Source organism: Oryx dammah, unplaced genomic scaffold (genome assembly GCF_014754425.2).
Source record: "Oryx dammah isolate SB20612 unplaced genomic scaffold, SCBI_Odam_1.1 HiC_scaffold_15, whole genome shotgun sequence".
NCBI lineage: Eukaryota > Metazoa > Chordata > Mammalia > Artiodactyla > Bovidae > Oryx > Oryx dammah.
Window position 1 is genome coordinate 45,688,754 of NW_024070199.1, and position 24,067 is coordinate 45,712,820.

General features: G+C 56.2%; 1 protein-coding gene across 6 annotated transcripts in view; it reads left to right on the forward strand.

The window, feature by feature from the left end:
• ANO1 (anoctamin 1) overlaps window positions 1-24,067 on the forward strand; it is a 96,696-nt gene that overhangs the window by 13,904 nt on the left and 58,725 nt on the right. For 4 of the 6 annotated variants that reach the window (XM_040255286.1, XM_040255282.1, XM_040255281.1 and 1 more), the window contains exons 3-9: window positions 9,429-9,527; window positions 10,296-10,447; window positions 11,976-12,030; window positions 15,020-15,071; window positions 17,579-17,644; window positions 18,131-18,186; window positions 21,726-21,767. In XM_040255286.1, the coding sequence (XP_040111220.1) occupies window positions 9,429-9,527; window positions 10,296-10,447; window positions 11,976-12,030; window positions 15,020-15,071; window positions 17,579-17,644; window positions 18,131-18,186; window positions 21,726-21,767 (522 nt within the window). The remainder of the gene's footprint in view (window positions 1-9,428; window positions 9,528-10,295; window positions 10,448-11,975; window positions 12,031-15,019; window positions 15,072-17,578; window positions 17,645-18,130; window positions 18,187-21,725; window positions 21,768-24,067) is intronic. The other 2 variants (XM_040255283.1, XM_040255285.1) reach the window with 1 other exon arrangement.

The window sequence follows — 24,067 nt, forward strand, 5'->3', positions numbered from 1 at the left end:
TCCAGGACGCACGGTCAGGCCACGGTGAGGGTACCTGAGCTCCCAGGGAGGCTTAGATCCCACCCAGACTCTCTGAGGCCATGCGTGCAGGTGCAGACCCAGCCCGGCCACTTCCTGGGGGCTGAGCAGCCTCGGGCAAGTAGCTTCCCCACTCAGGACCTCAGTTTTTCCATCTGTAGAATGGAGGTGATGGCACATCCTTCCTCCTGGGGGGGTGGGCAGGGTTGCCATGGACACAGGACGGGGGATAGGGGCATGTTTCTTGCAGTTTCCAGCTGAGGCCTTGTGGGCATGAGCTGGTGTCCGAGACAGTTGGCTAAGTGCGGTGATGAGCATGGAGTGGAGCTGGGGAGTCCCTCCTCATGGCCTGGACATTGGGGTAGGGGTTCTCCACTTTGAGGCACCTGAAGTCTAATTTCAACAACTCCATATGTAAGGACAGTGGAGCAACAGACGTTCTTGGGGACTTGTCAGCCTGGATGCAAACCCCCATCCCCACCCCACCCTGTGTGGGCACCCTGACCCGCCTTGTGGTGCAGGGGTCAGATCCCTTTACAGAGGGAATGAACTGAGGCTCTGAGAGGTGGGGCAAGGAGTTCAAGGCCACTGTGCCCGACAGGGGCAGAGCCAGCACTTGAACCTGGGTACTGGGTCCTCATGTCACACTCTTTGCCCTGAACCGCGATAACTGGATTATAGAGAGGGCTGAGCGCCAAAGAATTGATGCTTTGAACTGTGGTGCTGGAAAAGACTCTTGAGAGTCCCTTGGACCGCAAGGACATCAAACCAGTCAATCCTCTGGGAAATCAACCCTGAATATTCATTGGAAGGACTGATGCTGAAGCTGAAACTCCAATATTTTGGCCACTGATGCCAAGAACTGACTCATTGGAAAAGAACCTGATGCTGGGAAAAATTTAAGGCAGGAGGAGAAAGGGACAGCAGAGGATGAGATGGTTGGATGGCATCACTGACTTGAGCAAGCTCTAGGAGATGGCAAAGGACAGGGAAGCCGGTGTGTTGCAGTCCATGGGGTCTCAGTCATGACTTAGTGACTGAACAACAAAATGTGGTCTTCAGCCCCATCTCACTTCTACCTCTAGGCTAAGTGCCTATGCCATGAGCCTCTCCTACAGTGAGGTGTCAGGGGCCATTGTCTAGTCCTAAAGCTGCTCATATCTCTATTCATAATTCCACCATTACACATTCATTTCTTTGGCTGTAAAGTTTTTCTGTCTCTTGAGTCTTAAGTGCTGAGGCTTTTATACACCCCACCTAGCTTCCTTTGGGCCTCTCTTGGTTTTGTGAAAGCGTACTTGTTATCAAGTGAATTCTGGACATGTTTTAAGAGTCTTGTCTTTAAAGTTCCCCAAGGACAGCCCTGCCCGGGTTCCAGGTAGTCTGTGCCCCTCTGGCTGTGGTTCTAATGTCCTGCCATGTCTCTAGGCTGACTGTGAGCCAGAGTCAGCTCTTTCTGGCTCATCGGGAATTCTGCCAGCTGGTGTTAACCCTTTGGTGCATGAATCAGGCCACGACGGGAGTGTTTATACCGTGGAAACTGGCAACTGATGCAGCTACAGATCAAGGTTGGTTTTTCTTCCTGGAGAACAGGGGGCTGGGCAGGGGGCTGCCTACGTTGTCAGCATGCCCCTGCTCTGTGCCCTCTCGCATCTCCCTTTCCTGAAGAGGTCAAGGGTCTTCAAACGTGTCTGTTGTATTTTCGCTTCTCGTTATGACACTTTTTTATTTCTGCGAGTTCTGTTTGGTTCTTTTCCAAGTTGGCTGTGTCATTTTCTTTAATAGTTTCCTGTCCTTTGCAGGACCTTTCTGTCTTGAGGTTTATTTCTCTAAACGAGGTGAGCTTAGCTGATTTATTGGATTTATTATCCATCTAATCCTCTCAGAATCCCAAAGCTGAGGGGGTCACTTCTGCTGGTTTTCCTCCAGCTGTCTTGCATTCTGGTGGGCCTGGCACTCTTCCCCACTGGCCACCACCCTTCCATAACCCATGGGGCAGTTCCCAAGCCTAGGAAGAAGGTGCCCTTATCCAGAAAGCCTTGGCACTTGCATTCTCCACTCATCTGAGGACGTTATGGATAGGACCACCCTGAACCAAGGTCATGGGCTGACATGGCTGGACCCACTGGGGTCCTCACCTGCTCCTTCTTCTCGGCACCAACACCACCTTCCTTGTGATTCCCGCGTCTGGAGAAGGCATGCCCTTTCTGGCTCAAATGAAAGTGTCGTCTCCTGGGAGTCCAGCTCCATGGGGAGGGAGGAGTCTTCTGTTAGACTCCCCATCTTGGGCAGTTACTCCTCTGGGTCTTCTTTTTTCTTTTTAATTGTTTTCCATGAGAGTGTGAATCTGAGTAACCTACACACCCATCATCAGAGCAGCACTGTGAATGAATACGTGTCTTTTATTCCTTCAACAAGCCAGGCCTTGGGAGCCAGACCCTGTGCCAAGGGCTGAGGGGTAAATCTGCCCCAGCCAGGCCTGCAGCCCCAGCTTCCTCAGAGACCGCGTTCTGGGTCCTGGCTCACGGGAGACAGTCGAGGGTGCCACGTCCAGGATGTGCAGAAGGCATGCTTGTACCAGTGCACCATGTGAGCCCCGAGTGACCACAACAGCTCCTCCTGGGCGGTGCAGACATGGTCAGCAGGAACCACAGCACAGAAATGCCTCCATGCAGACCCTTGCCCAGGGACTGAGCTCTCTCCTGTCCCCTCTGGGAGCCGTCCAGGTGGAGGGCGGGCATGAGCAAGTCAGGGGTCAGCCCCAGTGGCGGTCCCAGCCTGCCCCCTCGTCCATGAGTATTAAAGTGAAGCTGGGGATGCTGCCAGAGGTCAGGGAAGGACCACAGGAGAATCCTCGGCCAGCACACAGTAGGAGCTCAGCAAGGACTGTCTCCCTAGCTCTCCTGCATCACTCAGCAAATATCATCAAGCTGGACTCCCGTGAGACGACACATTCAGGTGACACAGAAAGGCCCCTGTCTTCCCACTCTGGGAACTAGAAGGAAGGTGGTCCTGGTGCCGATCAGGAGAAGGAGGGGATGAGGCCCACCCGGTGCCGGATGCTCTCCTTCCCGGGGGGCACGTCAGTCAGCTAAGCAGACACACCCAGCCTGGAACCAGCCTTCCAGCTCACACCCACGTGGGACCCCGGTGCCAACAGGAAGAGCAGGCAGGCACCAGGGCTGCCAAGAATGCACCCGGTCATTAGGGACTGACCAGGCATCACGTGCCTTGAACACATTCGAGGAGAACATGACCCCTCCCGCAGAGCAGCCCTGGCATCAGAGGCCCTCCGGGTGGTGGTGTTATCCTTGGAGCTGAGAGGGGCAAGTTGACCAGGCCCCAGTGGTGGTCAGACATCCGGCCGAGGCCTCCCGCCGGGGCTCTGGGGCTTCCTGGCCAGCGGTGCTCAGGAGTCGTCCTGTGTGTCCTTGCCGTGCACACATGCTCCCCACAGCTCCTGCTGGACCGTGAGCTGGGGAGGGGTGCACACACAGGATGCCATGGAGGCGCCCCCACCACCCTCGGGCCTGAACACTCAGCACCCCCTAATTCCCTGATGGCAGTGACGGGGCCCTCTGGGGTGGGCAGCAGCTACGGGGTCAGGGTGGGCTGGGGAGGTGTGCTGCCTGGGAGCCCTCTGGGGGCATCTAGGGACCCCACGCTCGGCCTCCCTGAGGCCAACCTTCCAGCAACCTCGCAGCCCACCCTTCAGCAGAGATGGGTGACCGTGACATCCACACGCAGGCTCAGGCAGCCATGGGGACGAAGAGGGGCCCTTGGCATCCTCGACCACCAGGAATCCCCCCCACCAGGGATGTTTTTCCTTGTTCTGATTCCCTTCTTCCTTCTAAAAGGGAAGTGCCAGGAGCGACTGGGGTGAGGTCTCCATTTCTGTGAGTTGAGCCGGGAATGGAGGTTTAATCCTGTCCAGTCTGTGCTGGGCAAGCCTCCCCCTTCCCCTTCCCCACTTGGACGGCACAGTCCTGGTCACTTTTCTGGGCCTTCTTGGCTCTTTAGCAACTTTAAGGTATGACATTTGTTTTCTTATTGTATTTCTTGTCTTCGTCCAGCATTTGGTGGCAGTCCATTGCAAGGGCCCTGACCCCATCCCCTCCCTGAGCCCCTTGGCCCTGCGCATGCCCACACCAAGGCCCCCGGGGTTGTGTGGCCCCCAGACTCCCCACCTGAGGAGCCAGTCTGGACAGAAGCCACTGCTCTGGGCCGTCCGACTGGGAGAGGGGACCAACGTCTCACGGTTTCTTCCCGCCGGGAGCAGACTGCTGTCAGGCCGGGCACCAAGGTTTAAAACATCCCATATGTGTCCTCATCCAACGAGTCCCACGACCCTTTCCCGATCCTGCCAGATGTTTTTCTGGGAGGGACCCTGTCGCTCACGTAAACAGCAGAGCGTGTTTTCCCAGGGATGCCGGCCCGGGCACTGCTTCTTGACCACCGTCAAGAGAAATCTCCACGGACTCGGAGGAATATATTTTGGGTCTTTGCGTGCGGCTGAGCAGAGCGCACAGAAATAAACCTGGGCTGTAACAAGAAAGACGGGGTTGGCTGTATGGGGCCATCCACAGATATGTCACAGCGCCCCCTGTGGTCAGCCCCACGCCTGGGAGCCCCCAGGCTGGAGGCGTTGCTACCTCTTGGGTCTCGGTGCCCCAGGGCTTCCTAGGGTAGGGGAAGCGGCTTCCAGCTTCTTGGCAAAGAGAGTCTGTGGAGGGGTGGTCTTAGCGGCCTCAAGGTCGTGGAGAGGCGGAATGGCCCCAGCCATGGGGTTGGGCAGGGGTCCTGAGAGCACCAAGAACTCCCCTCAGCTGTGAAGCAAGTCACGTATGGCAAAGATTTGCAGAGGAGCAAAAGGTGGGCTCAGAGAGGCTGAGTCACTCGCCAGAGACAACACAGTGGCAGACCGGACTCCAACCCAGGTCGCTTAAACCACGGCTCCCTCCTGTGCCTATCCGACCTGCCCCTTGAGGGCAGCAGGAAGATCTGGGCTCCTCTGGCCTGAGCCCCCGGGCCTGCCTCCCCTAGTCTGTGCTGGGATGTGTCCATTCCCAAACCCAGGCGCTGTGTCCCCCAGCCCTGGGCCATCATGTCGGGTCTTGGCCCCCTGCAGGCAAGCCCCGCGCCCACCAGCACACCTGGGAGCCCTGCTCATCTGGTCCCTGTGCCCGAGTGTCCTGATCCTACCTGTCTTCTTGAGGCAGCCTCAGGACTGAGCTCCTGGAGCCCTGCTTCTTCAAAGCTCCCTGCACCAAGCCCACTGAGGCTCTTCCCTGTGGCTTCACGACAAGTATGGTGGGCTGTGTGGTGGCCCCAAAAGCTGTCCATCCTCCTGCAGCCTGCAAAGTTGACCTTAGTCCGATGAAAGTTCTCAGCAAATGGCAGTAAGTTACTGACCACTGCACCAGATCACCCGGGATGCATGTGGACCCTAAATCCAATGACAGGTGTCCTTGGAAGAGAAGAGGGGGTGATCTGAGGCACAGAACCACCCAGGGGAGAAGGTTTGTGCCAATGGACGCAGAGGTCAGGGTGATGTGGCCACAAGCCCAGGGAGGCCTGGGGTCCCCCAGGGGCTGAACCAGGCCAGAGGGACCCTCCCCTGGAGCCTCTGGAGGGAGCTCAGGCCTGCCCACACCTTGATCACAGGTTTCGGACTCCAGAACTGGGGGAGAATGAATTCGTGTTAAAGCTGTCCAGTCTGTGGCCAGTGGCTGCAGCCGCTCTTGGGCTGACAGTGAACTTGCCAGTTCCAAGGTGAGAACAGTGGCAGGACCCGCTGCCCACCCCCCCACCCCCAACACACAACTTTGTCGTGAGGTTAAATGATTTAATATGCACAGATGCCTGAATCAGGGACTGACACTTGGATCTCAGCCCCCTTCACCTCCTCCTCCTCCTCGTCATCACTGTCATTGTGAGGGGCCCTCATCCACTTGTTCAGTGGACACGCAGTGCTCCTGCACGGCCCCGATGTGGGCAGCGAGGCCAGCGAGCTGGGAGGCTCCACACAGGACTCACCCTGCCTGTCGGGGCCACATGGACAAGGCCTGTGCAGTGACATGGAGGCCCCGGGAGAGGCTGCATCCTCTGGTCATGGGAGGCGTGGGGGCCTCAGCATCAGAGGTGGAGGGGAGAGCCGGGTTCATCCAGGGGGGTGTAGCCTTTCACTCAAAGTGGGGGAAGAACCCCACGTGGCACCTGGTGTCTGGGAGGCTCCCCTTGCCCTGGCGGGCTGCAGGCACAGCCACAGATGACCAGGAGTCTGCATTCCAGGGGCTGAGGCTGGCGCTGAGTGAATGTGTTTGGCCCACTGAGGATTTTTTCTTATAAACCATGCTAAGTGACTTTGGCTCCATTGCTTTTTGCCAAAAACCTACAGTGATCCCAAGAACTTTGTACACTTCAAGGGTGGTGACTGGACTTGGAGCCCAGCACAGACCCAAGTCAGTCCTGCCCTGAGTCCCACAGGCCGGCCGCCCCATCCCCCTCCCATGGACAGGCTTTCTTCTGCCAGGATCCCCAGAATGGTGGAAAGGCAAGTGTGGCCTCAAGCTGGGGGGCCCAGTGTGGGCTCTAAGTCCCTGGGGGTCCCCTTGGGAAGTCTGGTGGACCATAGTCTTCAGTGCCGTCGGGCAGCTCTGTCTGGGGGAATGTCGTGTTTCTTTGCTTTTTGTTATGACGCAGCATCCCAGTTATCTCGAGACAATTGGGGAGTCTGCTGGTGTTACATGCGCCTGCCTTAGATGGGGAAACACTACTGCTGCATTGATGCTGCTCATTGATACTGGGAATCTGCTAAACACAAATGGCAAGGGCAACAGAGAAGAACAGAAAAAGAAAAATGGAGAGTTGCTGGGTTGCTTCAGGTCTCACCTGTGATTAAGAGTGTGTACAGCCTGCATGTGAATCCAGGTTCCCACACCCCCCAGCTACAAGGTTCCAGGCCCTGATTTTAGACCCCCAGCCTCACTAAGGAGTCATTGACAGATACAGTTTGTGTGTATTTCAAGTCTACATTGTGATGACTTGATGCCCATAGACGTCATGGAATGATTGCCCAACACACACATCGCCTCACACAGTTAACTCTGAGTGTGTGTGTGTGTGTACACACATGTGTGTGGTGAGGATGCTTTGGTCTCTCAACACCTCTCAAGTACACAATACCATATTATTAATTACGGTCACCCCGCTGTTCATTAGGTCCTCAGAACTTCATCTTATAACTGAAAGTTGGTCCCTCTCACCTACATCTCCCCATCCCCCTGACCCAGCGCCTGGCTCTACTCCACTGCTCTACTCCATGCATGTGAAATTGGCTTTTATTGATTCTACACATAAGTGATACCATACAATGCTTGTCGCTCTGACTAGTTTCATTGAGCAGACTGTCCTCCAGGTTTGTGTGTTGTCACAAACGGCGGGATTGCCTTCTTTATACGGCTGAATAATACCCCACTGTATCTATCTACCACACCTTCCTGATCTGCTCATCCACTGAACGACACTTAGTCGTCTCTGTATCTTGGCTGTCCTGAGTAAGGCTGCAGAGAATGTGGGAGTGCGCTTCTGTCTCCAAGACAATGATGTCATTGTCTTGGGCTGGCTACCCGGAAGTGAGATGGCTGGGTCAGATGGTGGCTCTCGTTTTAATTTTCTGAGGAACCTAGGCGGTGACTTCATCTCTCCAAACCTCAGTGTCCCCATCCGGGAAGGGAGCAGTGGTCCTGCCTTCCCCATCGAGCTCATTGTATTACCGAGCCCAAGCTTGTTCTGCTCGCCACAGGACAGGCCAATAAATGGGGAGATGAGTTGCTGGAACAACGAATAACGACTTTAACCAGAAAGCTAGTAAACCGAGAACGGCAGACTAGCGTCTCAAAAAACCATCTTCCCTCAGTCCAAACTCGGGCTCCATTTACATATAAGAGGGAGGGAGCGGGACCACTATGGCACTGACCAATGACTGAGCAAGATCACTAATGAGCTCTGGCTTGGGGGCGGGGCTTATCGTGGCACTGACCAATGGCTGAGCCGGACCGCTAACGGTCGCTGGTGGACAGCTGCCCACTAATGGCCGCTTGCTAGGGGCGGGGTTTACCATGGCACTGACCAATGGCTGAGCAGGACCGCTAACGGTCGCTGGTGGACAGCTGCTCACTAACGGTCACTTGCTTGGAGAAAGGGCCCGTTGTGGTGCCAGCCAGTGACTGAGAGGGGCCGCGATAGCTCGAGCCTCCCTTGCTGCCACTGCACCCGGGCAGGAAGGTGTGACACCAGAAAGCTTCCAGGTCTGAGGAAGTGCCAGCCGCTCCAGCAAGGTCGTCCCCGGGCTCTCGGCAGAGAGGCCCACAGGCAGCAGAGAGCGCGGTGGCCACCCTGATACTGGGATCACTGTCTGAGGTGGCGGGCGCAGTGGGCTCAGCCTGCCGCCGGCCCCACGGGTCAGCCCGTACACCGATGAGATGGCCCTAGAGTGGGGCCCCCGCCCTCCCGCCTGCTCGCACAGTGGGTGGACGGCAGGAGCGGCCGTCCTGGTGGGCTAGGGGCGGAGAAGGACAGGCAGAGCGGCCGGTGCCTCAGTGGAGTGCGGCCCGGCGCCAAGGAGGGCGGAGGAACAGCCCATCACGCTGTCAGGTTCGGGCTGGGCTGGGGTGGCAGGGAGAGGCGGCTATTACCACTGGAGTCGGTCCTCAAAGCTCTTATCATAGCTTGTGTGGTTCCTGGCCCAACGTGACCCTCTGCTGCCTGATCCTGTCATTCAGACACACTGGACCAGAGAGGAGTGACTGTCCAAGTTCACAGCAGCTTAGGGTGATGGACTTGCACACAGGCCGGTCTCGAGCCCACTCACATTAGGATAAAGGCAGTGCGGACCCAGGGGAGCTGGCAGACGGGGAAGGGGGAGGTCCAGTCCGGCCAGAGGTGTGTCCTGACCCACAGAGGTGCCTGGAGGGGACTGTCTTCACTGTCAGCTCCTCAGCCCTGCTTGGGGACCCTGGGGACACTGAATACACCCCCTCAGTCGAAGGGCCTGGAGTCTTGGATGGGAAAGGTCTTTCATGGCTCAGACTGCTCTGGGGGCCCTCAGCTTCCCCCCAAGTACCTCCCAGGTGTTGTGGGGTCAGGACCTCCCTCCAGGCACCGCGCCCCACCCCCTGTTCATCACTCCTGTGGGATGCCAGGGGCCCACCCAACCACCAGCTTTCTTGTGCCATCTGCAGGGGATTCTAAGGGTGCCAGGGAGCATCGTCAGAGGAGCCCAGAGTTGATGAGCAGAAGGAGCCCCACCTGCTGCCATCTTGTAAACTGTAGTTGCCCTGAAGGTAAAAATGGTTTTTAGCCCCAACACATCCACCCATGCTGACTGAAGCCCTCTCCCCTCTTTCTAGACAAAAATTCACGGGGTTGGATTTGTAAAAATCCACGCACCCTGGAATGTGCTGTGCCGAGAAGCCGAGTTTTTGAAGCTGAAGATGCCGACAAAGAAGGTCAGCGATGATGCTTCTGCTTCCAAGGGGTCCCCGGATCTGTCTGTCAGGGAAGCTGGCAGGAGAACAACATCGGGAGGGTCTGGGTTGTTAGGAAAAAGCCCAAGGGAGCTTCAGCCGCCCCCACCCCAAGAGGGCAGGAGGGTCCCAGGGTCCCCTGGGAGGGCAGAGGTTACAGTCTGGGCCCCACAGAGATGGCACAGGGGCCCGAGAACTTCTCATAAACACAAACACAGGGAACCTTCCTGCTCCATTGTTCCGATGTTCAGTATTTCAGCTGGTTCATCAGACTCGTTTTATATGATTATGTTTTCTGGCTTGCTGGGGCTTTTCTTCTTGATCTCTGACAACATCAAGCTGGGAGCCCTGTATGTCCCAGGAGCTCAGGGAGGCCTCAGGGTTTACTTGTGAGCGTGGAGAGGGAAACTGTTCTCAGGAATGTCAGCTCCCAGCTTCTCAAATCCACTAGCATCCTTTGGATTGCCTCTTTTTAAACAAATGCAAAGTTGGGGGAAGTTCCCTGGAATGTACTAGAATTGCCCTTTTGGCTGGGATCTCCCGAAACTCTGAGCTTTCAGAAAACCCCGGGCCTGGATGAGGCATCCTGGCCCATCCCCACCCCCTGTTCCCAGGCCAGCCAGCTCCAGGGGCGGGGGTTGGGGGGGGGGTGTTAGAGGGGAAGGGGCTGCCTCCCCGACCAGCTCAGAAGAGATGCCCAGGATCAGGGCTCAGCAGATGACATGTCCCCCTGTCCTGCCTGGTCTGCAGCTATATCACATCAGCGAGACTCGAGGCCTCCTCAAGAAGATCAACTCTGTGCTCCAGAAGATCACAGACCCCATCCAGCCTAAGGTGGCGGAGCACAGACCCCAGACCACCAAGAGGCTCTCCTACCCCTTCTCCCGGGAGAAGCAGCACCTGTAAGTGGGGGCCCCACCTGCCCACCCCTTCCCTGGGAGGGCGGGGCCTGCTGTGTGGTGACAACACCCCACGCTGGACTTGCCTAATGATATAGTCTGCAGGACCAACCAGAATTCTCCATCCCTCCCCCACCCAAAGGAGTGGCCACTTCAGCCCCTGGAGCATATTCCCGTAAGAGCTTGTGGTTCTTGAGCACAGAAGGGGCCCTGGAAATAACCTCCGAGGTCACTATGAACTGAGGAATTAAGGGGACAAAAATCTCTCCTTCTGCTGGGTGACACTTAGGAAAACTATCACAGGCCCAAGTGAGGGCATGCCTGGGTCCCCTCCCCTGCCTGACTCCGTCCCTCTCAGGATGTGTTCTGAGGAACTGGGCAAGGTTGACTGTAGCCCCTGAAGTCTGCCGACCTCTGGGAGCTGAGAATTGGAAAGCAGCCCACTAGCCGGAGTTCTGGGGCCCAGGTCTTGCAGCTAGTGGAGGCGGGGTGGGGGGGGCTGGCAGGGCTGCACCTCTTCTGGAACCTTCCCTCCTCCCCCACTCCTGACGGGCAGTGGGGCGTAGCCACCTGGGTCAGTGGCGGCTGCACGGCCTCGCTGGGCAGAGCTGGAGCATGGGTGGGAGTAGGAATAGAAAGTTTGGAGTCTGGGAATCCTGTGGGGTTAGGATGACAAAGCTGTGGGGAGTGGGAGGCCCCTGGACACCCCTCGTCCCATGGGACCCACAGAACTGGGCCTCGGCTCAGAACTGGAGCTTCTGCTCTGGCCCGGGTGTTAGTCATAGGGCAAGGGCCACATGCTTCATCGCTGTTTCCCAGTCCTGCTGGGGATCAGACATGAGAGAGGAAGTGCCCTAGCCCAGCTTCCCCCTCCAGCTCCAGGCCCCAGGCCTCTGGGCATGAGAGGGAGACACCCCCCCTTCCACCGCACATAGGGCCCCGGCCTCCCTCGGCTATGCCCCCGCTGCCTTCCTCAACAACCCGTCTTGCAGGCCTGGTTCTCCTCCAGGCTCTGGGCCACCCCCACCCTGAGTAGCCCTCCCCAGCTCAACCCTGACTGTCTTGGGGAGTGGGTGATAGATTCCAGACATGTCCCTCTGCCCTCTAGCCCTAAGACATCTGTGTGTCCCAAGACCTAAGGACTGAAACCATTTGGGAATTACAGTGAGACTGTCTCAAATGTTAAAATATCCAAGAGTATGATCGCCCTGGTGTCACTGAAGCAGAAGTGAAATTGCCCCCTGAGGGTGTCCTCAAAAAGAAAAAGGGTCCTTGAAGAGGGGGGTCTGACCACATTTGCTGCTAGGATCACCTCCCCCACCCACACCATGACCCTGTGTGGGTCCAGTGGGTGAGGATGAGACAGATCCTTCCAAACATCCAGGGTTGGGTCACACCCAGCAGGCGGACTGAGCTTTGCCGATTTCACGGTCACCGTTCACAGGGGTAGTGTGACCCCTTAGGGCCTTGGAAACCAGGAGAGCTAACTCCAATGAGCTGTGTGTCTTTTTTCTCCCCAATATTTCAACAGATTTGATCTGTCTGACAAGGATTCCTTTTTCGACAGCAAAACTCGGAGCACGATAGTAAGTATCACTCACTCATGGGAATCCACAGCTCCTCAGCAAGGTGGCCCCCGGGAAATGGGATGATAATTTCATTTCAGCTAAATTCCCCTGGGTGGGGGTACTCTAATTGTCTGTGTTAGAAATAATGAGAATAATAAAACCAGCTGGCTGTGAGGAGCCCAGGGGAAGGACGGGTGGATCCGCGGGAAGGAGGCAGAGGGACTCCAGACCCCGCAGGTTATTTCAGAATGTTCCCGTGTCTTCGCGGCTCCCCGCATACCTCTCCTGCCTCCTTGCCACTGCCCTTATGGAATCTGTACATTCCTCTCTGCCTGGAGGGTTCTGAGCAGGCCGGCCAGGTGGGACTGATGGTGTGGTGCAGACAAAGGCATGAGGGTTGGGGCTAGATTTCCAGGGCTTTGCCAGACGAGCAAACTGTGATTTAAAATCTGACTAGGCCACTCTGCCCTACTCCAGGTATTGGTTTAACGTTTATCCAGCAGCCACCAACTTGTCCACCAGCCATGCTGGGCTGTGCCCAGCTTGGGACCCAACTTCTATCTAAACAAGGATTAACCTGGCGGCCAAGCCGCTGCTTTTCTCTCTTCCCAACCCGGCGAGAAGAGGGGCAGGGCAGAGAGCAGGCAGCCGCTTGACCTGGAGCAGACAGCTGCCCCTCACAGCTGTATGTCGAGGCTGGCAGGCGCCAGGCACGGGACAGCGGTGCATGCTGCCCTGGCATGGGGAGCTCGGGCCAACGCCTGGACAGACAGACCCAGGTCCCATCCACTCGGTGTCCCCTCCCAGCCTGGCCGCTTCCGTGGTGGCCTCCTGCTCAAAGGGCTGCCTTGTGCCCCCACCGAGGGTGACCTGGATGCAGGGCCTACTGTTATTATTGATTGTGTTATTGGTGAAATTCAACCTCATTATAATAAGCAAGGAGGAATTCATTTATGCAAAAATGCCAGCGGCCGGTGTAGTTTGGGGTTGATAAGTGTCCAAGAGAGGTAACTTCCTCTTGGCCACTGACTGCTTCAGAGAACTGGACCCAGCTGAACCTGAATGGTTTCATTTTTTTCCTTTGTCATTTTGGGATGAGGGAGGATAGGAATGGCCAGTGGGGAGACCTGGGAACCTGCTGTATGTATGTGTGCCCCGGTTTTATATTACCGGGGATCACCAGGATGCTCCTGCAAGGGTAGGGTGTAAATTTGTAAATTCATTCTTGTTGTCAGGAGGTGGCCTGAGGTTGGGGGGCATATGTGAATGAAGGCTCTGGGCCCCATCTTGTTTAGGATCTGCTTTATAATTGAATTCAAACATGATCCCCAAGTCACAGAAAGCTATTCTGCCAGAGCCAGTAAGGGTTAGCTGAATCATCCTTGGCTCTGATTACCTCTGGGGGGCGGGTCACTGTCTCCTGGAGATCTTGAAGGCCAGTTTGTAAACCACCAATGCACCCGAGAAGCTCTTTGGTGACTCAAAACTCTGCCCTTGGTTAGTTCGATCCTATGGTCTCAGAGACCCATCATCATTCTAGACAAGGCTATGACAGTCCTTCCTGCCTCCTTCCCTGTGCTCCTGGCACTGGGCAGCCCAATGTGCAGGTGGGTAGGAGCCAGGATCATCAGGGAACCATGGGGAATCTTCAGCCTGTAGGCACTAGGGAGCCATAGATGGTTGTGGAGCAAGGTCCTAAAAAAATCACCACCAGTGGCCAGACATGGAAGAGGGTGGATATGGGGTCATAGTGGTGGTGGTGAACCAGGGCTATAACTGCATGTGGAAGGGAAGAGGTGATTACGGTAGAAGCAGCAAGGTCAGGATGAGGCCACCGATGAGATTCCGAAAGTGTCGGGGAGGGAGCCAGCTCACTGGGTGATTCATTCATTCACTCATCAATCAGTTGCTGAGCACCTGGTGTCTTCCCAAGACAAGCAGGAAGGGAGAGGCAACGTTGATACTTGGCAAGTGTGGAGGGATCCAGGATGAGAGAGCCGAGTTAGGGAACTCTCTGGCAATCCAGTGGTTAGTGTGCCACACTTTCACTGCTGGGGCCAGGGTTCAGTCCCTGGTTGGGGAACTGAGATCCTACAAGCTACGAGGTGCAGCCGAAAAGAAAAGGGAAGAGAGAGCAAAATTAGAAGGTGGAGCAGTGGGACCATGGCTCCTCGGTTGCCTGTTAGTTAAGGTGGCCCTGCAGCCACTTAGCTCTTGGGGGACAAGCGTTTCTGGTGAAAGGAATGGCCAGGGTGAAGACCCTGGGGTCCCAGGAGAGGGCCAGTGAGTGAGGGGCAGACAGGAGTCTGGGTTGCTGGGACAGAGCTGGGCAGGTGAACAGAAGTCAGACACCTCAGGGCCTGAGGGGCACTGGGAGGCAGGACCTCGGAGGTGTGGAGGGGTTGGAGTGCTCTGACCCGAACACCTACGGTGCAGGGTCAGTTCTTTTCATCTCATTCTGCAGATGGGGAAACTGAGGCTCAGGGCACAAGGTAGTTGGCCCAAGACCCCACAGCTTCAAGGACTCAAATGCAGACAGGCAGACCCCCAGGCCTGGGCTCCCAAGGATCAAAGTGAAGTAATTTGTTAAAGATGGTTGGATGGCATCACTGACTTGATGGGCGTGAGTTTGAGCAATCTCCAGGAGTTGGTGATGGACAGGGAAGCCTGCAGTCCATGGGGTCTGCAAAAAGTCGAACATGACTGAGCAACTGAACTGAACTGAAAGGAGCTTGAGTCTCTAGAACATCCAGGGTCACTCAGAGAGCGGTCCTATGGGCAGGGCCCTCACACCTCTGAATTCCAACTCACCTCTCAGCCAGAGGGGCAGAAACATGCCGTGCACTGGACGCCCATACCCCTGGGCACCAGCTCGGCAAGGGCCTTTCAAGGTGACCTGTCCTGACACCATCCTAGGGGGACGCGGGAGGCCCGTCACAGTCACCACCACCCTTCCCAGCAACCCTCGATGGAGTAACTGCGGCCCCCTCCCCTGTCTCCACCACAGGTCTACGAAATCCTGAAAAGAACAACGTGTACGAAGGCCAAGTACAGCATGGGTAAGGGCGTGCTTGGGGCTTGAGATCAGCACTTGTCTCGCTGTGTGATCTTCCTCCCCATCTTCTCTGTGGCTGCTGGGCGGCTGGGCTGGGGCTTTCCAGAGAGTTTTGATTTAAGCCTATGTAACCGTTTCAAGGCAGGAGAGCCATTCCAGGACCACAAGGCGATTTTACGGCTCTTTTAAGCACCAAAGGATTCTCGTCTCTGGCTGGAGGCGTCGGCAGTGGCCTGAGGCACCTCTCCTAGCAGAGGCAGTGAATCCTGCCTGCGGGAAACTGAAGGGGCCATCAAGGGGTCTCACCCTGCTCTTGACCTTCTCATCCAAGGGGAGATTGTTAGGGTTCCTGTGGGGGCACCATCCTCAGCCATTTGCCAGACACACATGCAGTCTAGAAGGTGCCTCCCCCGCCTTCCACCCTGGGCTGCGGCCCTGCTGGAAGGGGTGCCTGGATGCAGAACCTGCCACAAAACCATCGCCGCTGGGCTCCTCGGGTGCCAGTTTACAGAACATCTGAACCACAGGTGCAAAACCTTTCTGACCAAAGCGTGCAGAGGGAACCCTCTCCCCATGGGGGTCCCTTGCCCACAGCCTGGGCTGAATTTGCTAAAGCAAATCATTTCAGGACAAAGGGACGCCTTTCCCCAGCCTTTCCTTGCTTCTCCTGGACCTGTTTTACGACTGCTGAGAGCTGAGCTCACAGCACAGTCCTTCGTGCTCTAGAAGGGTCTGAAGTTTCATGGCTGGGGTTCAAGGGTGCGGGGAGGGTCTGGTAAGAGCCTATGCACCAGGGGAGACCCCCTTCCCTATTGGCTTCCTGGGGGGGTGGAGGCAGGAGTGAGATGCTCTCAGCTGAAGGCTGGGGCAGGCCCGGGATGCGGGGGAGGGGAGAGGATGCCACCTTCAGGGTCAGGTGGGTGCATGTCCCCTGCCGTGTGTGGCCAATGGTCACAGGGCCACCCTTCTGGGACTGAAATCTCTAAGCCTGTGTCCTAAGTCACTGGGCAGGGGGGAATTCAGGAGTCAAGAGGAAGCCAGGAAAACTGACCCCATAGCCCAGCGTCCGATGGAGCAAGATCCTCCAGGGTGATCCAGGCCACCAGAGGTGGGAGAAGCATGGGCCTAGCCCCAGCGATGGAGAAGGAAATGGCAACCCACTCCAGTGTTCTTGCCTGGAGAATCCCAGGGACAGGGGAGCCTGGTGGGCTGCCGTCTATGGGGTCGCACAGAGTCGGACACGACTGAAGCGACTTAGCAACAGCAGCAGCCCCAGCGATGCGTCTCTGACCTCAGTCTCCCTGGCAGGCTACAGTCCATAGGGTCGCAGAGTCAGACATGACTGAGTGACTAAATGCACGGGGTCCCTGCGGGTGAAGATTTGTGTGGTTGCTGTGAAGTTTTGTCAAGAGTTCAGGGTTGGGCCCTTCTCACTCAGAGCTGACCCCACACCAGGCCATCCTGGTTGGGGGGAGCTGTCTCTGTCTTCTGACAAGTTCCATGGTGGGGCTGGTTCCCAGCAACAGTGACAGAGCAGACAGATGGTCCTTCTCTGCTCCCCATTCCACACTGGCACCTTGTCTGAAAGCCCTCCTGACCTCCAGATTCATAGATGGGGTCTGTCACCCACTAGCCTCTGGGTCAGGTAGGACCCCACCCTCAGGGAGTTTCTGCTCTGGAGGAAGGAGACAGATCAGAGAGAACCAGGTAAACCAGAACATAGTCTTTCAGGTTGAAGGGGCTGGGTAGTGAGGGGGGATTTAGAATCGGTGATCAGTGGTCTTTCTGATGAGGTGGTGTTAGAGAGGTGGGCCTTCCAGATAGAGAGCACAGCCTGTGCAAAGACCCTGTGGCAGCACGGTGTTGACAGAGCTCTGGGGACGATAAATCAGGCCCCTCCTCCACGTTTTATCATAGCTGAACTTTCCAGCCAGGGGATTTTGGCCACATGCCCCCACCTTACTCTGCTTTGGGTTTCCAAGCGTTCTCAAGTGCCCTGATCAGCCCAGATCACTAGCTGAGGAGATGGTCTATTTCTAAGTAGATTTCACAGAAAGACGTTGCCACCCGTGCCAGAACAGAGTAGTCATAAGTGGGACAACCAGGCTACTGAAATGTCTGACCTACTTACTACCTAGAACGGCTCTTAGGCCAGGAGGAGGGTTCTGTGACCAGCAAAGGGCTTCATAGAAACTCCTGGGCAGCTCTAGCTCCCCCAGATCAGATCTCCAAGAACCCCAGGCCCCATGCACAGCCAGGCTCTGCCTTCCCCCCTTACTCTGGGGCTGGGCATCTGAGTCCACACCTCTGGACTCTGGGAGGTGCAGGTGTGGTTATGTTTATCCTGCTCCCAGTGCAGGGCGTTGAGCAGCAACAAACTAGGACCTGGTCATCATTCCACTGCCCCCCAGGAGCACTGGCTGGCAAGAATGAGCACCTTGCCCCCCAGACACAGCTTTGATCCTTTCCGGGCCTCATTCATGTATAACTAATAGCCGGATGTATAAACAGGGCAAGGAGAGGGAAGAAAGAAGGACTCTGCCCTTTTAAATAAGAGGCGCAAGTGTGATAGATACGGTAAGTGCCTCTGCCCCGTGTGGGGCCCGCAGGCCTCCTCTTCGGCTTTTCCAATCAACCTAAAATCTAATTCCAAATTGTATGTGTGTTTTCTGACACCATCAATTTTCCCATCCATATTTTTCTCATGATTCAGCTTCTCTAACCACTTACATTCCACTTCCCTCATTCATCTGCAGGCTTGCCCTCAAGCAGGTGGGGGTAGCTGGTGAATCGCAGGTTTGGGGGTCCCTCCTTCCTCCCAGGTGTCACTTCCTCTTGGGGTTTCCTCTCTGTCTAATTCTGCCAACAGAGCATGTTTTTATCATCTCCCAGTCAAACCCGGGGAGGAAACCCCAGAAAGGTGGCCGGGCTCTGTGCGACCAGGTGTGGCTCGCTTTGAAAAAATTGTCAGTGATTGAGACAGTCCTAGGATCTCTCTGATGGAACCCGGAGCCGCAGGAAACATGACTGGTCCGTAACCCTCTCTCTGCCTTTATTTTCAAGGCATCACGAGCCTGCTGGCCAATGGTGTCTACTCGGCGGCCTACCCCTTGCATGATGTAAGTAACCTGGACCCACACTGTCCATCTCTGCGCGTCATTTGAGTCCCCAGGTCCCCAGGACCACACCACACCAGAGCTCCCCCAGGGAGCTCCTATCGTCCTGCGGTCTGGGCTTCTTGCTTTGGCGCTCCTGCAAAAACGTCACCGGCTCACAGCCCTTCCTGGTTCCCTCAGGTGGGACCAGACTTACATGCAGAGCCGTCTTTTCTCACTGAGCCATTTTTCCTCCAGGACAAGGGCGCTACGGCAGCGACTCTGCCCCAGGCGTATCTGAACTTCAGGCCAGCTACTCCGCAAGAACCGTGCGCCGGCTTGGTCTCCCCACCCCCACCTGCTGCCCCACTGGGCTCTGGCAGATTGGCCAGAGCTCTTCGTGTATCTGCTTCTACAGAGCCAGTGGCCAGTTTCCTGAGCTACATCTCCAAATCCCACTGGTACCCCCTGACAAATATAGCCTGTGGCCACAGCCGCATTGTCTTGGCTTGCGATGGAGAGAAAGAGGATTCTCTTCTTATTGTCTCCATGGAAACAGGGACTAGAGTTCAGCAGGGCACTGGGGATGGGCCATGGAGCCTGAGCAGTGTGGGAACCCCGGACAGAGGATCTCTGGAACTTTCCAAATGTGTGTTACTGCAGAGGCTAGGAGAAAAGGGGGGCAGGCTTGGGGGTCCAAGGACCCGGATTCTAGTCCTGGCCACTCCCTCCCTGTGGCCTTGATTGGAGGCAGCCCAGGTCCCCTCTGAGCCCCAGCACCCCCATCTGCAAGTCGGGAATAATGCCCACCCTGTCCAGCTGCCAGAGCTGCAGAGCATGTTGATGGGAATACAGAAATGGGAGGGCTTTCAGTGAGACATTGGGTTGTACAAACAGAGAGGGTCAGACAGCAAAGGGCCGTCCACCCGGACTGCTGACCCAGAAGGAAGGATGCTTAGCCGACCTGCCGCTGCCCCCTTGTCACTCACTGGGGGGGTTGGGGATCAGCCCATCCTCCTTTCCCATCTCTGTGCCTCTGTTCCTGCTGTTCCTTCTGCCTGCAGTGCTCTTCTGCCTTCTCTGCCTAGACCCTTGCCCAGGGCAGATAGAGCGACTGCCAGGAGAGCCTGCCTTTTCCCCTCCCCCGCACGGCTGAGTCCTCCCTTGCTCTCTGGGCCTGCCTGCTCTCTGTTCCACTAAGAAAACACTGTTTGGCTGTCATTTGTTGCACGTGTGGCGCCTCCTACGTACTCAGTAAATGCTGTGTGGAATGAAGTCAGGTGGTCTTGACAATTGACCTATTGCTGGATAAATGTTTCCAGGACCAGGCTCAGATCCGCAGGTCCGGGCTGGAGCTCCTGGCTCCTCCCGAGAAGGGGCCTCACTCATCCACCCTACTGGTGCCTCTTGGGTTTGCTCCCCCCCACAGGCACCAGGAACATATCCCTGCATGGCCTTCCAGCTGATCACCCCTACCAAGAGGTCAGGGACAGAAGCCAAAACATTTCAGGGCCTCCCTGCCTGCTAGATTCAGCCCTTTAAGTCTTGAAAGGGAAAGGAGAGAAATCAATGTTTCTGAGCACTTAACTGTATGCAAAGAACCATGTTCAGTAGGCGCTTTATCTCATTTAATCTGGTGCAGACACAAAACCTCAGAGATGTTTAGCAACTTGCCCAAGGTCACACAGCACCCCTGTTAGGGAGCAGGGGCCAGAAGACAGATGTGGTTGACAGGCTATTCCACCCCCCGTTGCACAACCACCTCCACCTTCCCTGGAGGCCAACGCACCTCCTCTTCTCAGGCTTGGCTGCTACATTTGTCTTAGGAATGGATTCTCACTGTAGTTTAAACCAATGAGTACAAGACTGACTAATCCACGGGGCACACACAAAGCATTTCCAAGATCTGTATCTTGGAAATTCCTCTTGGATCATCATCTTTGTACCTGACAGGGCAGTAGGGAAGCCCGTCACGTGGGGACTGTTCCCACTTTACAGATGGGGAAACTGAGACTGCAGCTATTCTTCAACTTGCCCAGGGGCACACAGCCGAGGGGCGGAACCCAGATACTGGCTCTGTTTCCAGGGTTCTTTTCCAGCCGGATAATGGACCTCAGTCATCTCGAGGGAATATGAGATTTTCCGTCCATGAATTTTCCGTGCAGCTGATGGACATGCACACCATTAAGTGCTGAAGCTGAGATTCAAATATTTGGGGCGATAAATCCTTCTGAATGGAGCCCCGTGGACCCCATGCCTTAAATAGAGGATGCTGGCTGCACTGAGGCTGCACCTTAGCCTCTGGCAAGGGGCAGACTCCTCCTGTGTGTGTATGGGTCTCACCATCAGCCTCTCACTCCTGAGCTGTGCTAGGTCGCATCTCAGTACGTGGCCCGGAGCACCCCACCCCCTCCAGGGCCTCACTTGTTGATTCATTCAGCAAGAGCACCCATCCGTCAGACCAGGTTCTGGGTCATGGCCAACCAGACAACCAGTTATGACTGCGTGGAGGATGAAGGAAGAGCCTTCTGACCCGTAACTGGCGTTCAACTCCGGAGAAGGACTTGGCATTTCAGCTGCTGCTGGACAGCTTTTTGGCTTCCTTCCTGGTTGGCAATTGCCCCCTTCCAGGTCACCAACTAACTGATCTCTGTGGAAATGAGGTGCTCCTGGAGTCGTGGGGCCGTCTCAGCCAAGAGGGGAAAGCACTGGGGAGGCATAAAGGTTGAGGTGGGCGGGTGGAGGGGCGATGCCTAAAGACTGAGGGGAATTTGGTTAAACTGCTCCCAGAGCATCTTCATTCAGAGACCACGGGCATTAGTGGTCTGTCTGGTGATCACGTTCTCACCACTGAAAGGGGCTGGCTGGGCTGGTGGGGCTCGTGGAAGGAGCTGGTAAGTGGAGCGGGCACCAGGACCCCCTAGGCCCAGCCTCTCCCACACTTCTATTTGTCTTTCACCCATCTGGGAAATTGGCTCCCTTTTGAGTTTTAGGCCCTCCCTTTTATCTGCTGGGATTGGAGACCTGGGTCCAAGTCCCAGGTCTGACCAGATCTTGCGTCTCTCCCAGGGAAGTCAGTGTGGTGCTCTGAGCTCTGGTGTTGCCATCTGTAGGATGAGGACATTGGCCTCACCGATCTAACTCAGCCTCCTTCCTGGGACACTTGAGAGGGAGAGGGGCACCTTGAGGTGCATCCTTCTTGAGAGGGAGAGGGGCACCACACAGGTGGGGCCTGGGGCAAAACAGTAGGACACCCCCTGGCAGGACGGGGTGTACACCGACCATCCTTCCAGCCCCCCAAGCCTCTTTCCTCTGTGTCACCAGTTCCAAGGGACTGACTACTTGCCCTTCCTGGGTATCATCTCTACATCGAGGGGAAGGCGCTTCAGGCTTTCTGGGAGTGGAGGGAGGGCAGGCGGGACAGCCCGGGGCTCATGGCGCTTGTTATCACAGGAGGAGGGGACCTGGGTGCCCTTGCGCACTATACGAGGTTCTCTCCTGGGACAAGCCCTCCTGCCTTGTGGAAGGGTCACAGGACAGTAAGAGCCTTTCTCTCTTGCCAGGGAGACTATGAAGGGGACAACGTGGAGTTCAACGACAGGAAGGTAGGTGTGCAGACCCGGGAGCCCGCTCCTCGGGGTCAGGAGTCCTGGGGCCAGCAAGGGGCAGGGGCTCAGGGGCTCAGGGTCTCAGAGCCGCAGCCCCACAGCTGGTGGAGAAGGTGGGTGAAGCTGCCTCTTTGGACTATTTTCCTCATGCTGTGTGTGTGCTAACTCGCTTCAGTCATATTTGACTCAGTGCCACCCTACGGACTGTAGCCCTCCAGGCTTCTCTGTCCATGGGATTCTCCAGGCAAGAATCCTGGAGTGGGTTGCCGTGCCCTCCTCCAGGGGATCTCCCCACCCAGGGATCGAACCCCGGTCTCCTGAGGCTCCTGTGCTGCAGGTGAATTCTTTGCCGCGGAGCCGTCAGGGAGCTCTGATCCTCAGAAGCACCCTTGGCAGGCCGGCCGAGCATGTGAGGGGAAGGGAAGGGCCCCGAGCCTGCCCTTTTGCCCCATCCTTCCTTCATGCACCGACTGTATCTCACTGGAACAGCCAGAACCTCCACGGTTCTTTGCTGACATTTAGCCTAATCACCCCAGCTTCCGGGGAAATGAGTTTGGGAGCAGCAAGCCCAGCCACCTGGAGTGCCCCGGCCGCCAGCATCACTCCAGTAGGGGACATCATGGGTGGTGGTCAAGCCAGTGCGTTTCAAACTTACCTGTCCTGGAACCCTTTTTAATGGGGAAGTTATGGAGGTAGTGTTCTGTGGGACACACTTTGGGAAACACCAAGTGACCCTTTCTGCTTCACTGGCTCCTAATCCCACCCGCCCGTGCTCTCAGGACAGTCACTCCTGGCCACCACAGCCGCTTCTCCTCCTCCCCTCACTTGCCTGCTCCCAGATACCAGCTTCTACATGGCTTCCCTGGTGGCTCAGACGGGTAAAGAACCCACCTGCCAATGCAGGAGACATGAGACACGGGTTTGATTCCTGGGTCGGGAAGATCCCTGGAGGAGGGCATGGCAACCCACTCCAGTATTCTTGCCTCGAGAACCCCATGGACAGAGGAGCCTGGAGGGCCACAGTCCAAGGGGTCGCAAAGAGTCGAACACACTGAGCCACTAACATTTTCTCTGCTTCTACATGAACTCCTCCCATCTCCCCAGTAAGCCCAGCCCTCCCTCCTGCATTCCTTCAGTACCTCCTCCTCCCTCCCTCCCTCCCCCTCCCTGCTACTTGCCTTGCCTCTTGCTCTAGTTGCCTTGCCTCTTGCTCCTGGAGAGTGGATCCCGCTGAGTTGATGGTGGAGACACTTCCCTGAGAACCTCACAATGGAGGCCCTTGTCCCCATACAGGGCCCCGAGCCTCTGTATGTGAAATGCTCTCCGCTCCCACCTCCCTCCAGCCCCCAATATGTGCTTTTAAATCTCTGGTACTTGATACAACTCGCCCGCCTGCCCGGGAATCCAACTGAAGATGCTATCTGATTTAGCACAAAAATTACATATTTAGTTATTTTTAGTGGAACATCTGGCATTCGTCTGCAAGTCCGTGACTTACTGATCACCCCCATCTGGTCCACGGGCCTGCCCTGCACCAACCCCAGCCTTGGAACCCAGCCTCCTACATCCCTCTGCACCCCCTGCCACTCCCTGACACCCATTCTGGCCATTCAGCCTCCAGGTCCCAGGCCTTCCACCCCAGTCTCCCACCTTCCTCCCCATGCTCCAGCCTCACTGACAGCCATTCTAATCACAGGAGACTTGACTGATGGCCACGTCAGTGCCAAGACTATGCTATGCAGTTATTACTTAGGAACTATTTGGCACCGCTGTGTGCCAGCCCAGCAGACAGCTCCAGGTTTATCTAGCCCCAGCCGTGTTCTCTGCCTGGAATGCTGCCTGCCTCTATTTAATATTATGTCCCGGCAACAAATACAAGGCCTGAGACTACTGGGTGAGTGGATGGATGATGGGTGGGTGACAGGTGGATGGACAGGTAGGGAGATGGATGGGTGGACAGGTGGGTGGACGAGTGGAAGGATGGATAGGTGATGAGTAGTGGTGGATGGTGGAAGGAAGGAAAGACTGAAGGGAGGAAGAGGAAATGCCCCAGACATGTGTTTGAGTCTCAGCTCAGAGAACTCATTCTCCCATGAGCACTTCACCGTAAGTGATTTGGTTCTGAGTATTTTGCTTTTGCAATGACAAAATCTGTGGCATCCTGTCAGTGGCAGGATCCCCACGTGCCTGAGGACACAGGACAGAAAGGGGGGCGAGCCAAGCCAAGGCCATTTTCCTGTGCTGATCTGATGGAGCAGGGCACAAGCAGGAGTGTTTCAGGGGAGGAGGGCCAGAGA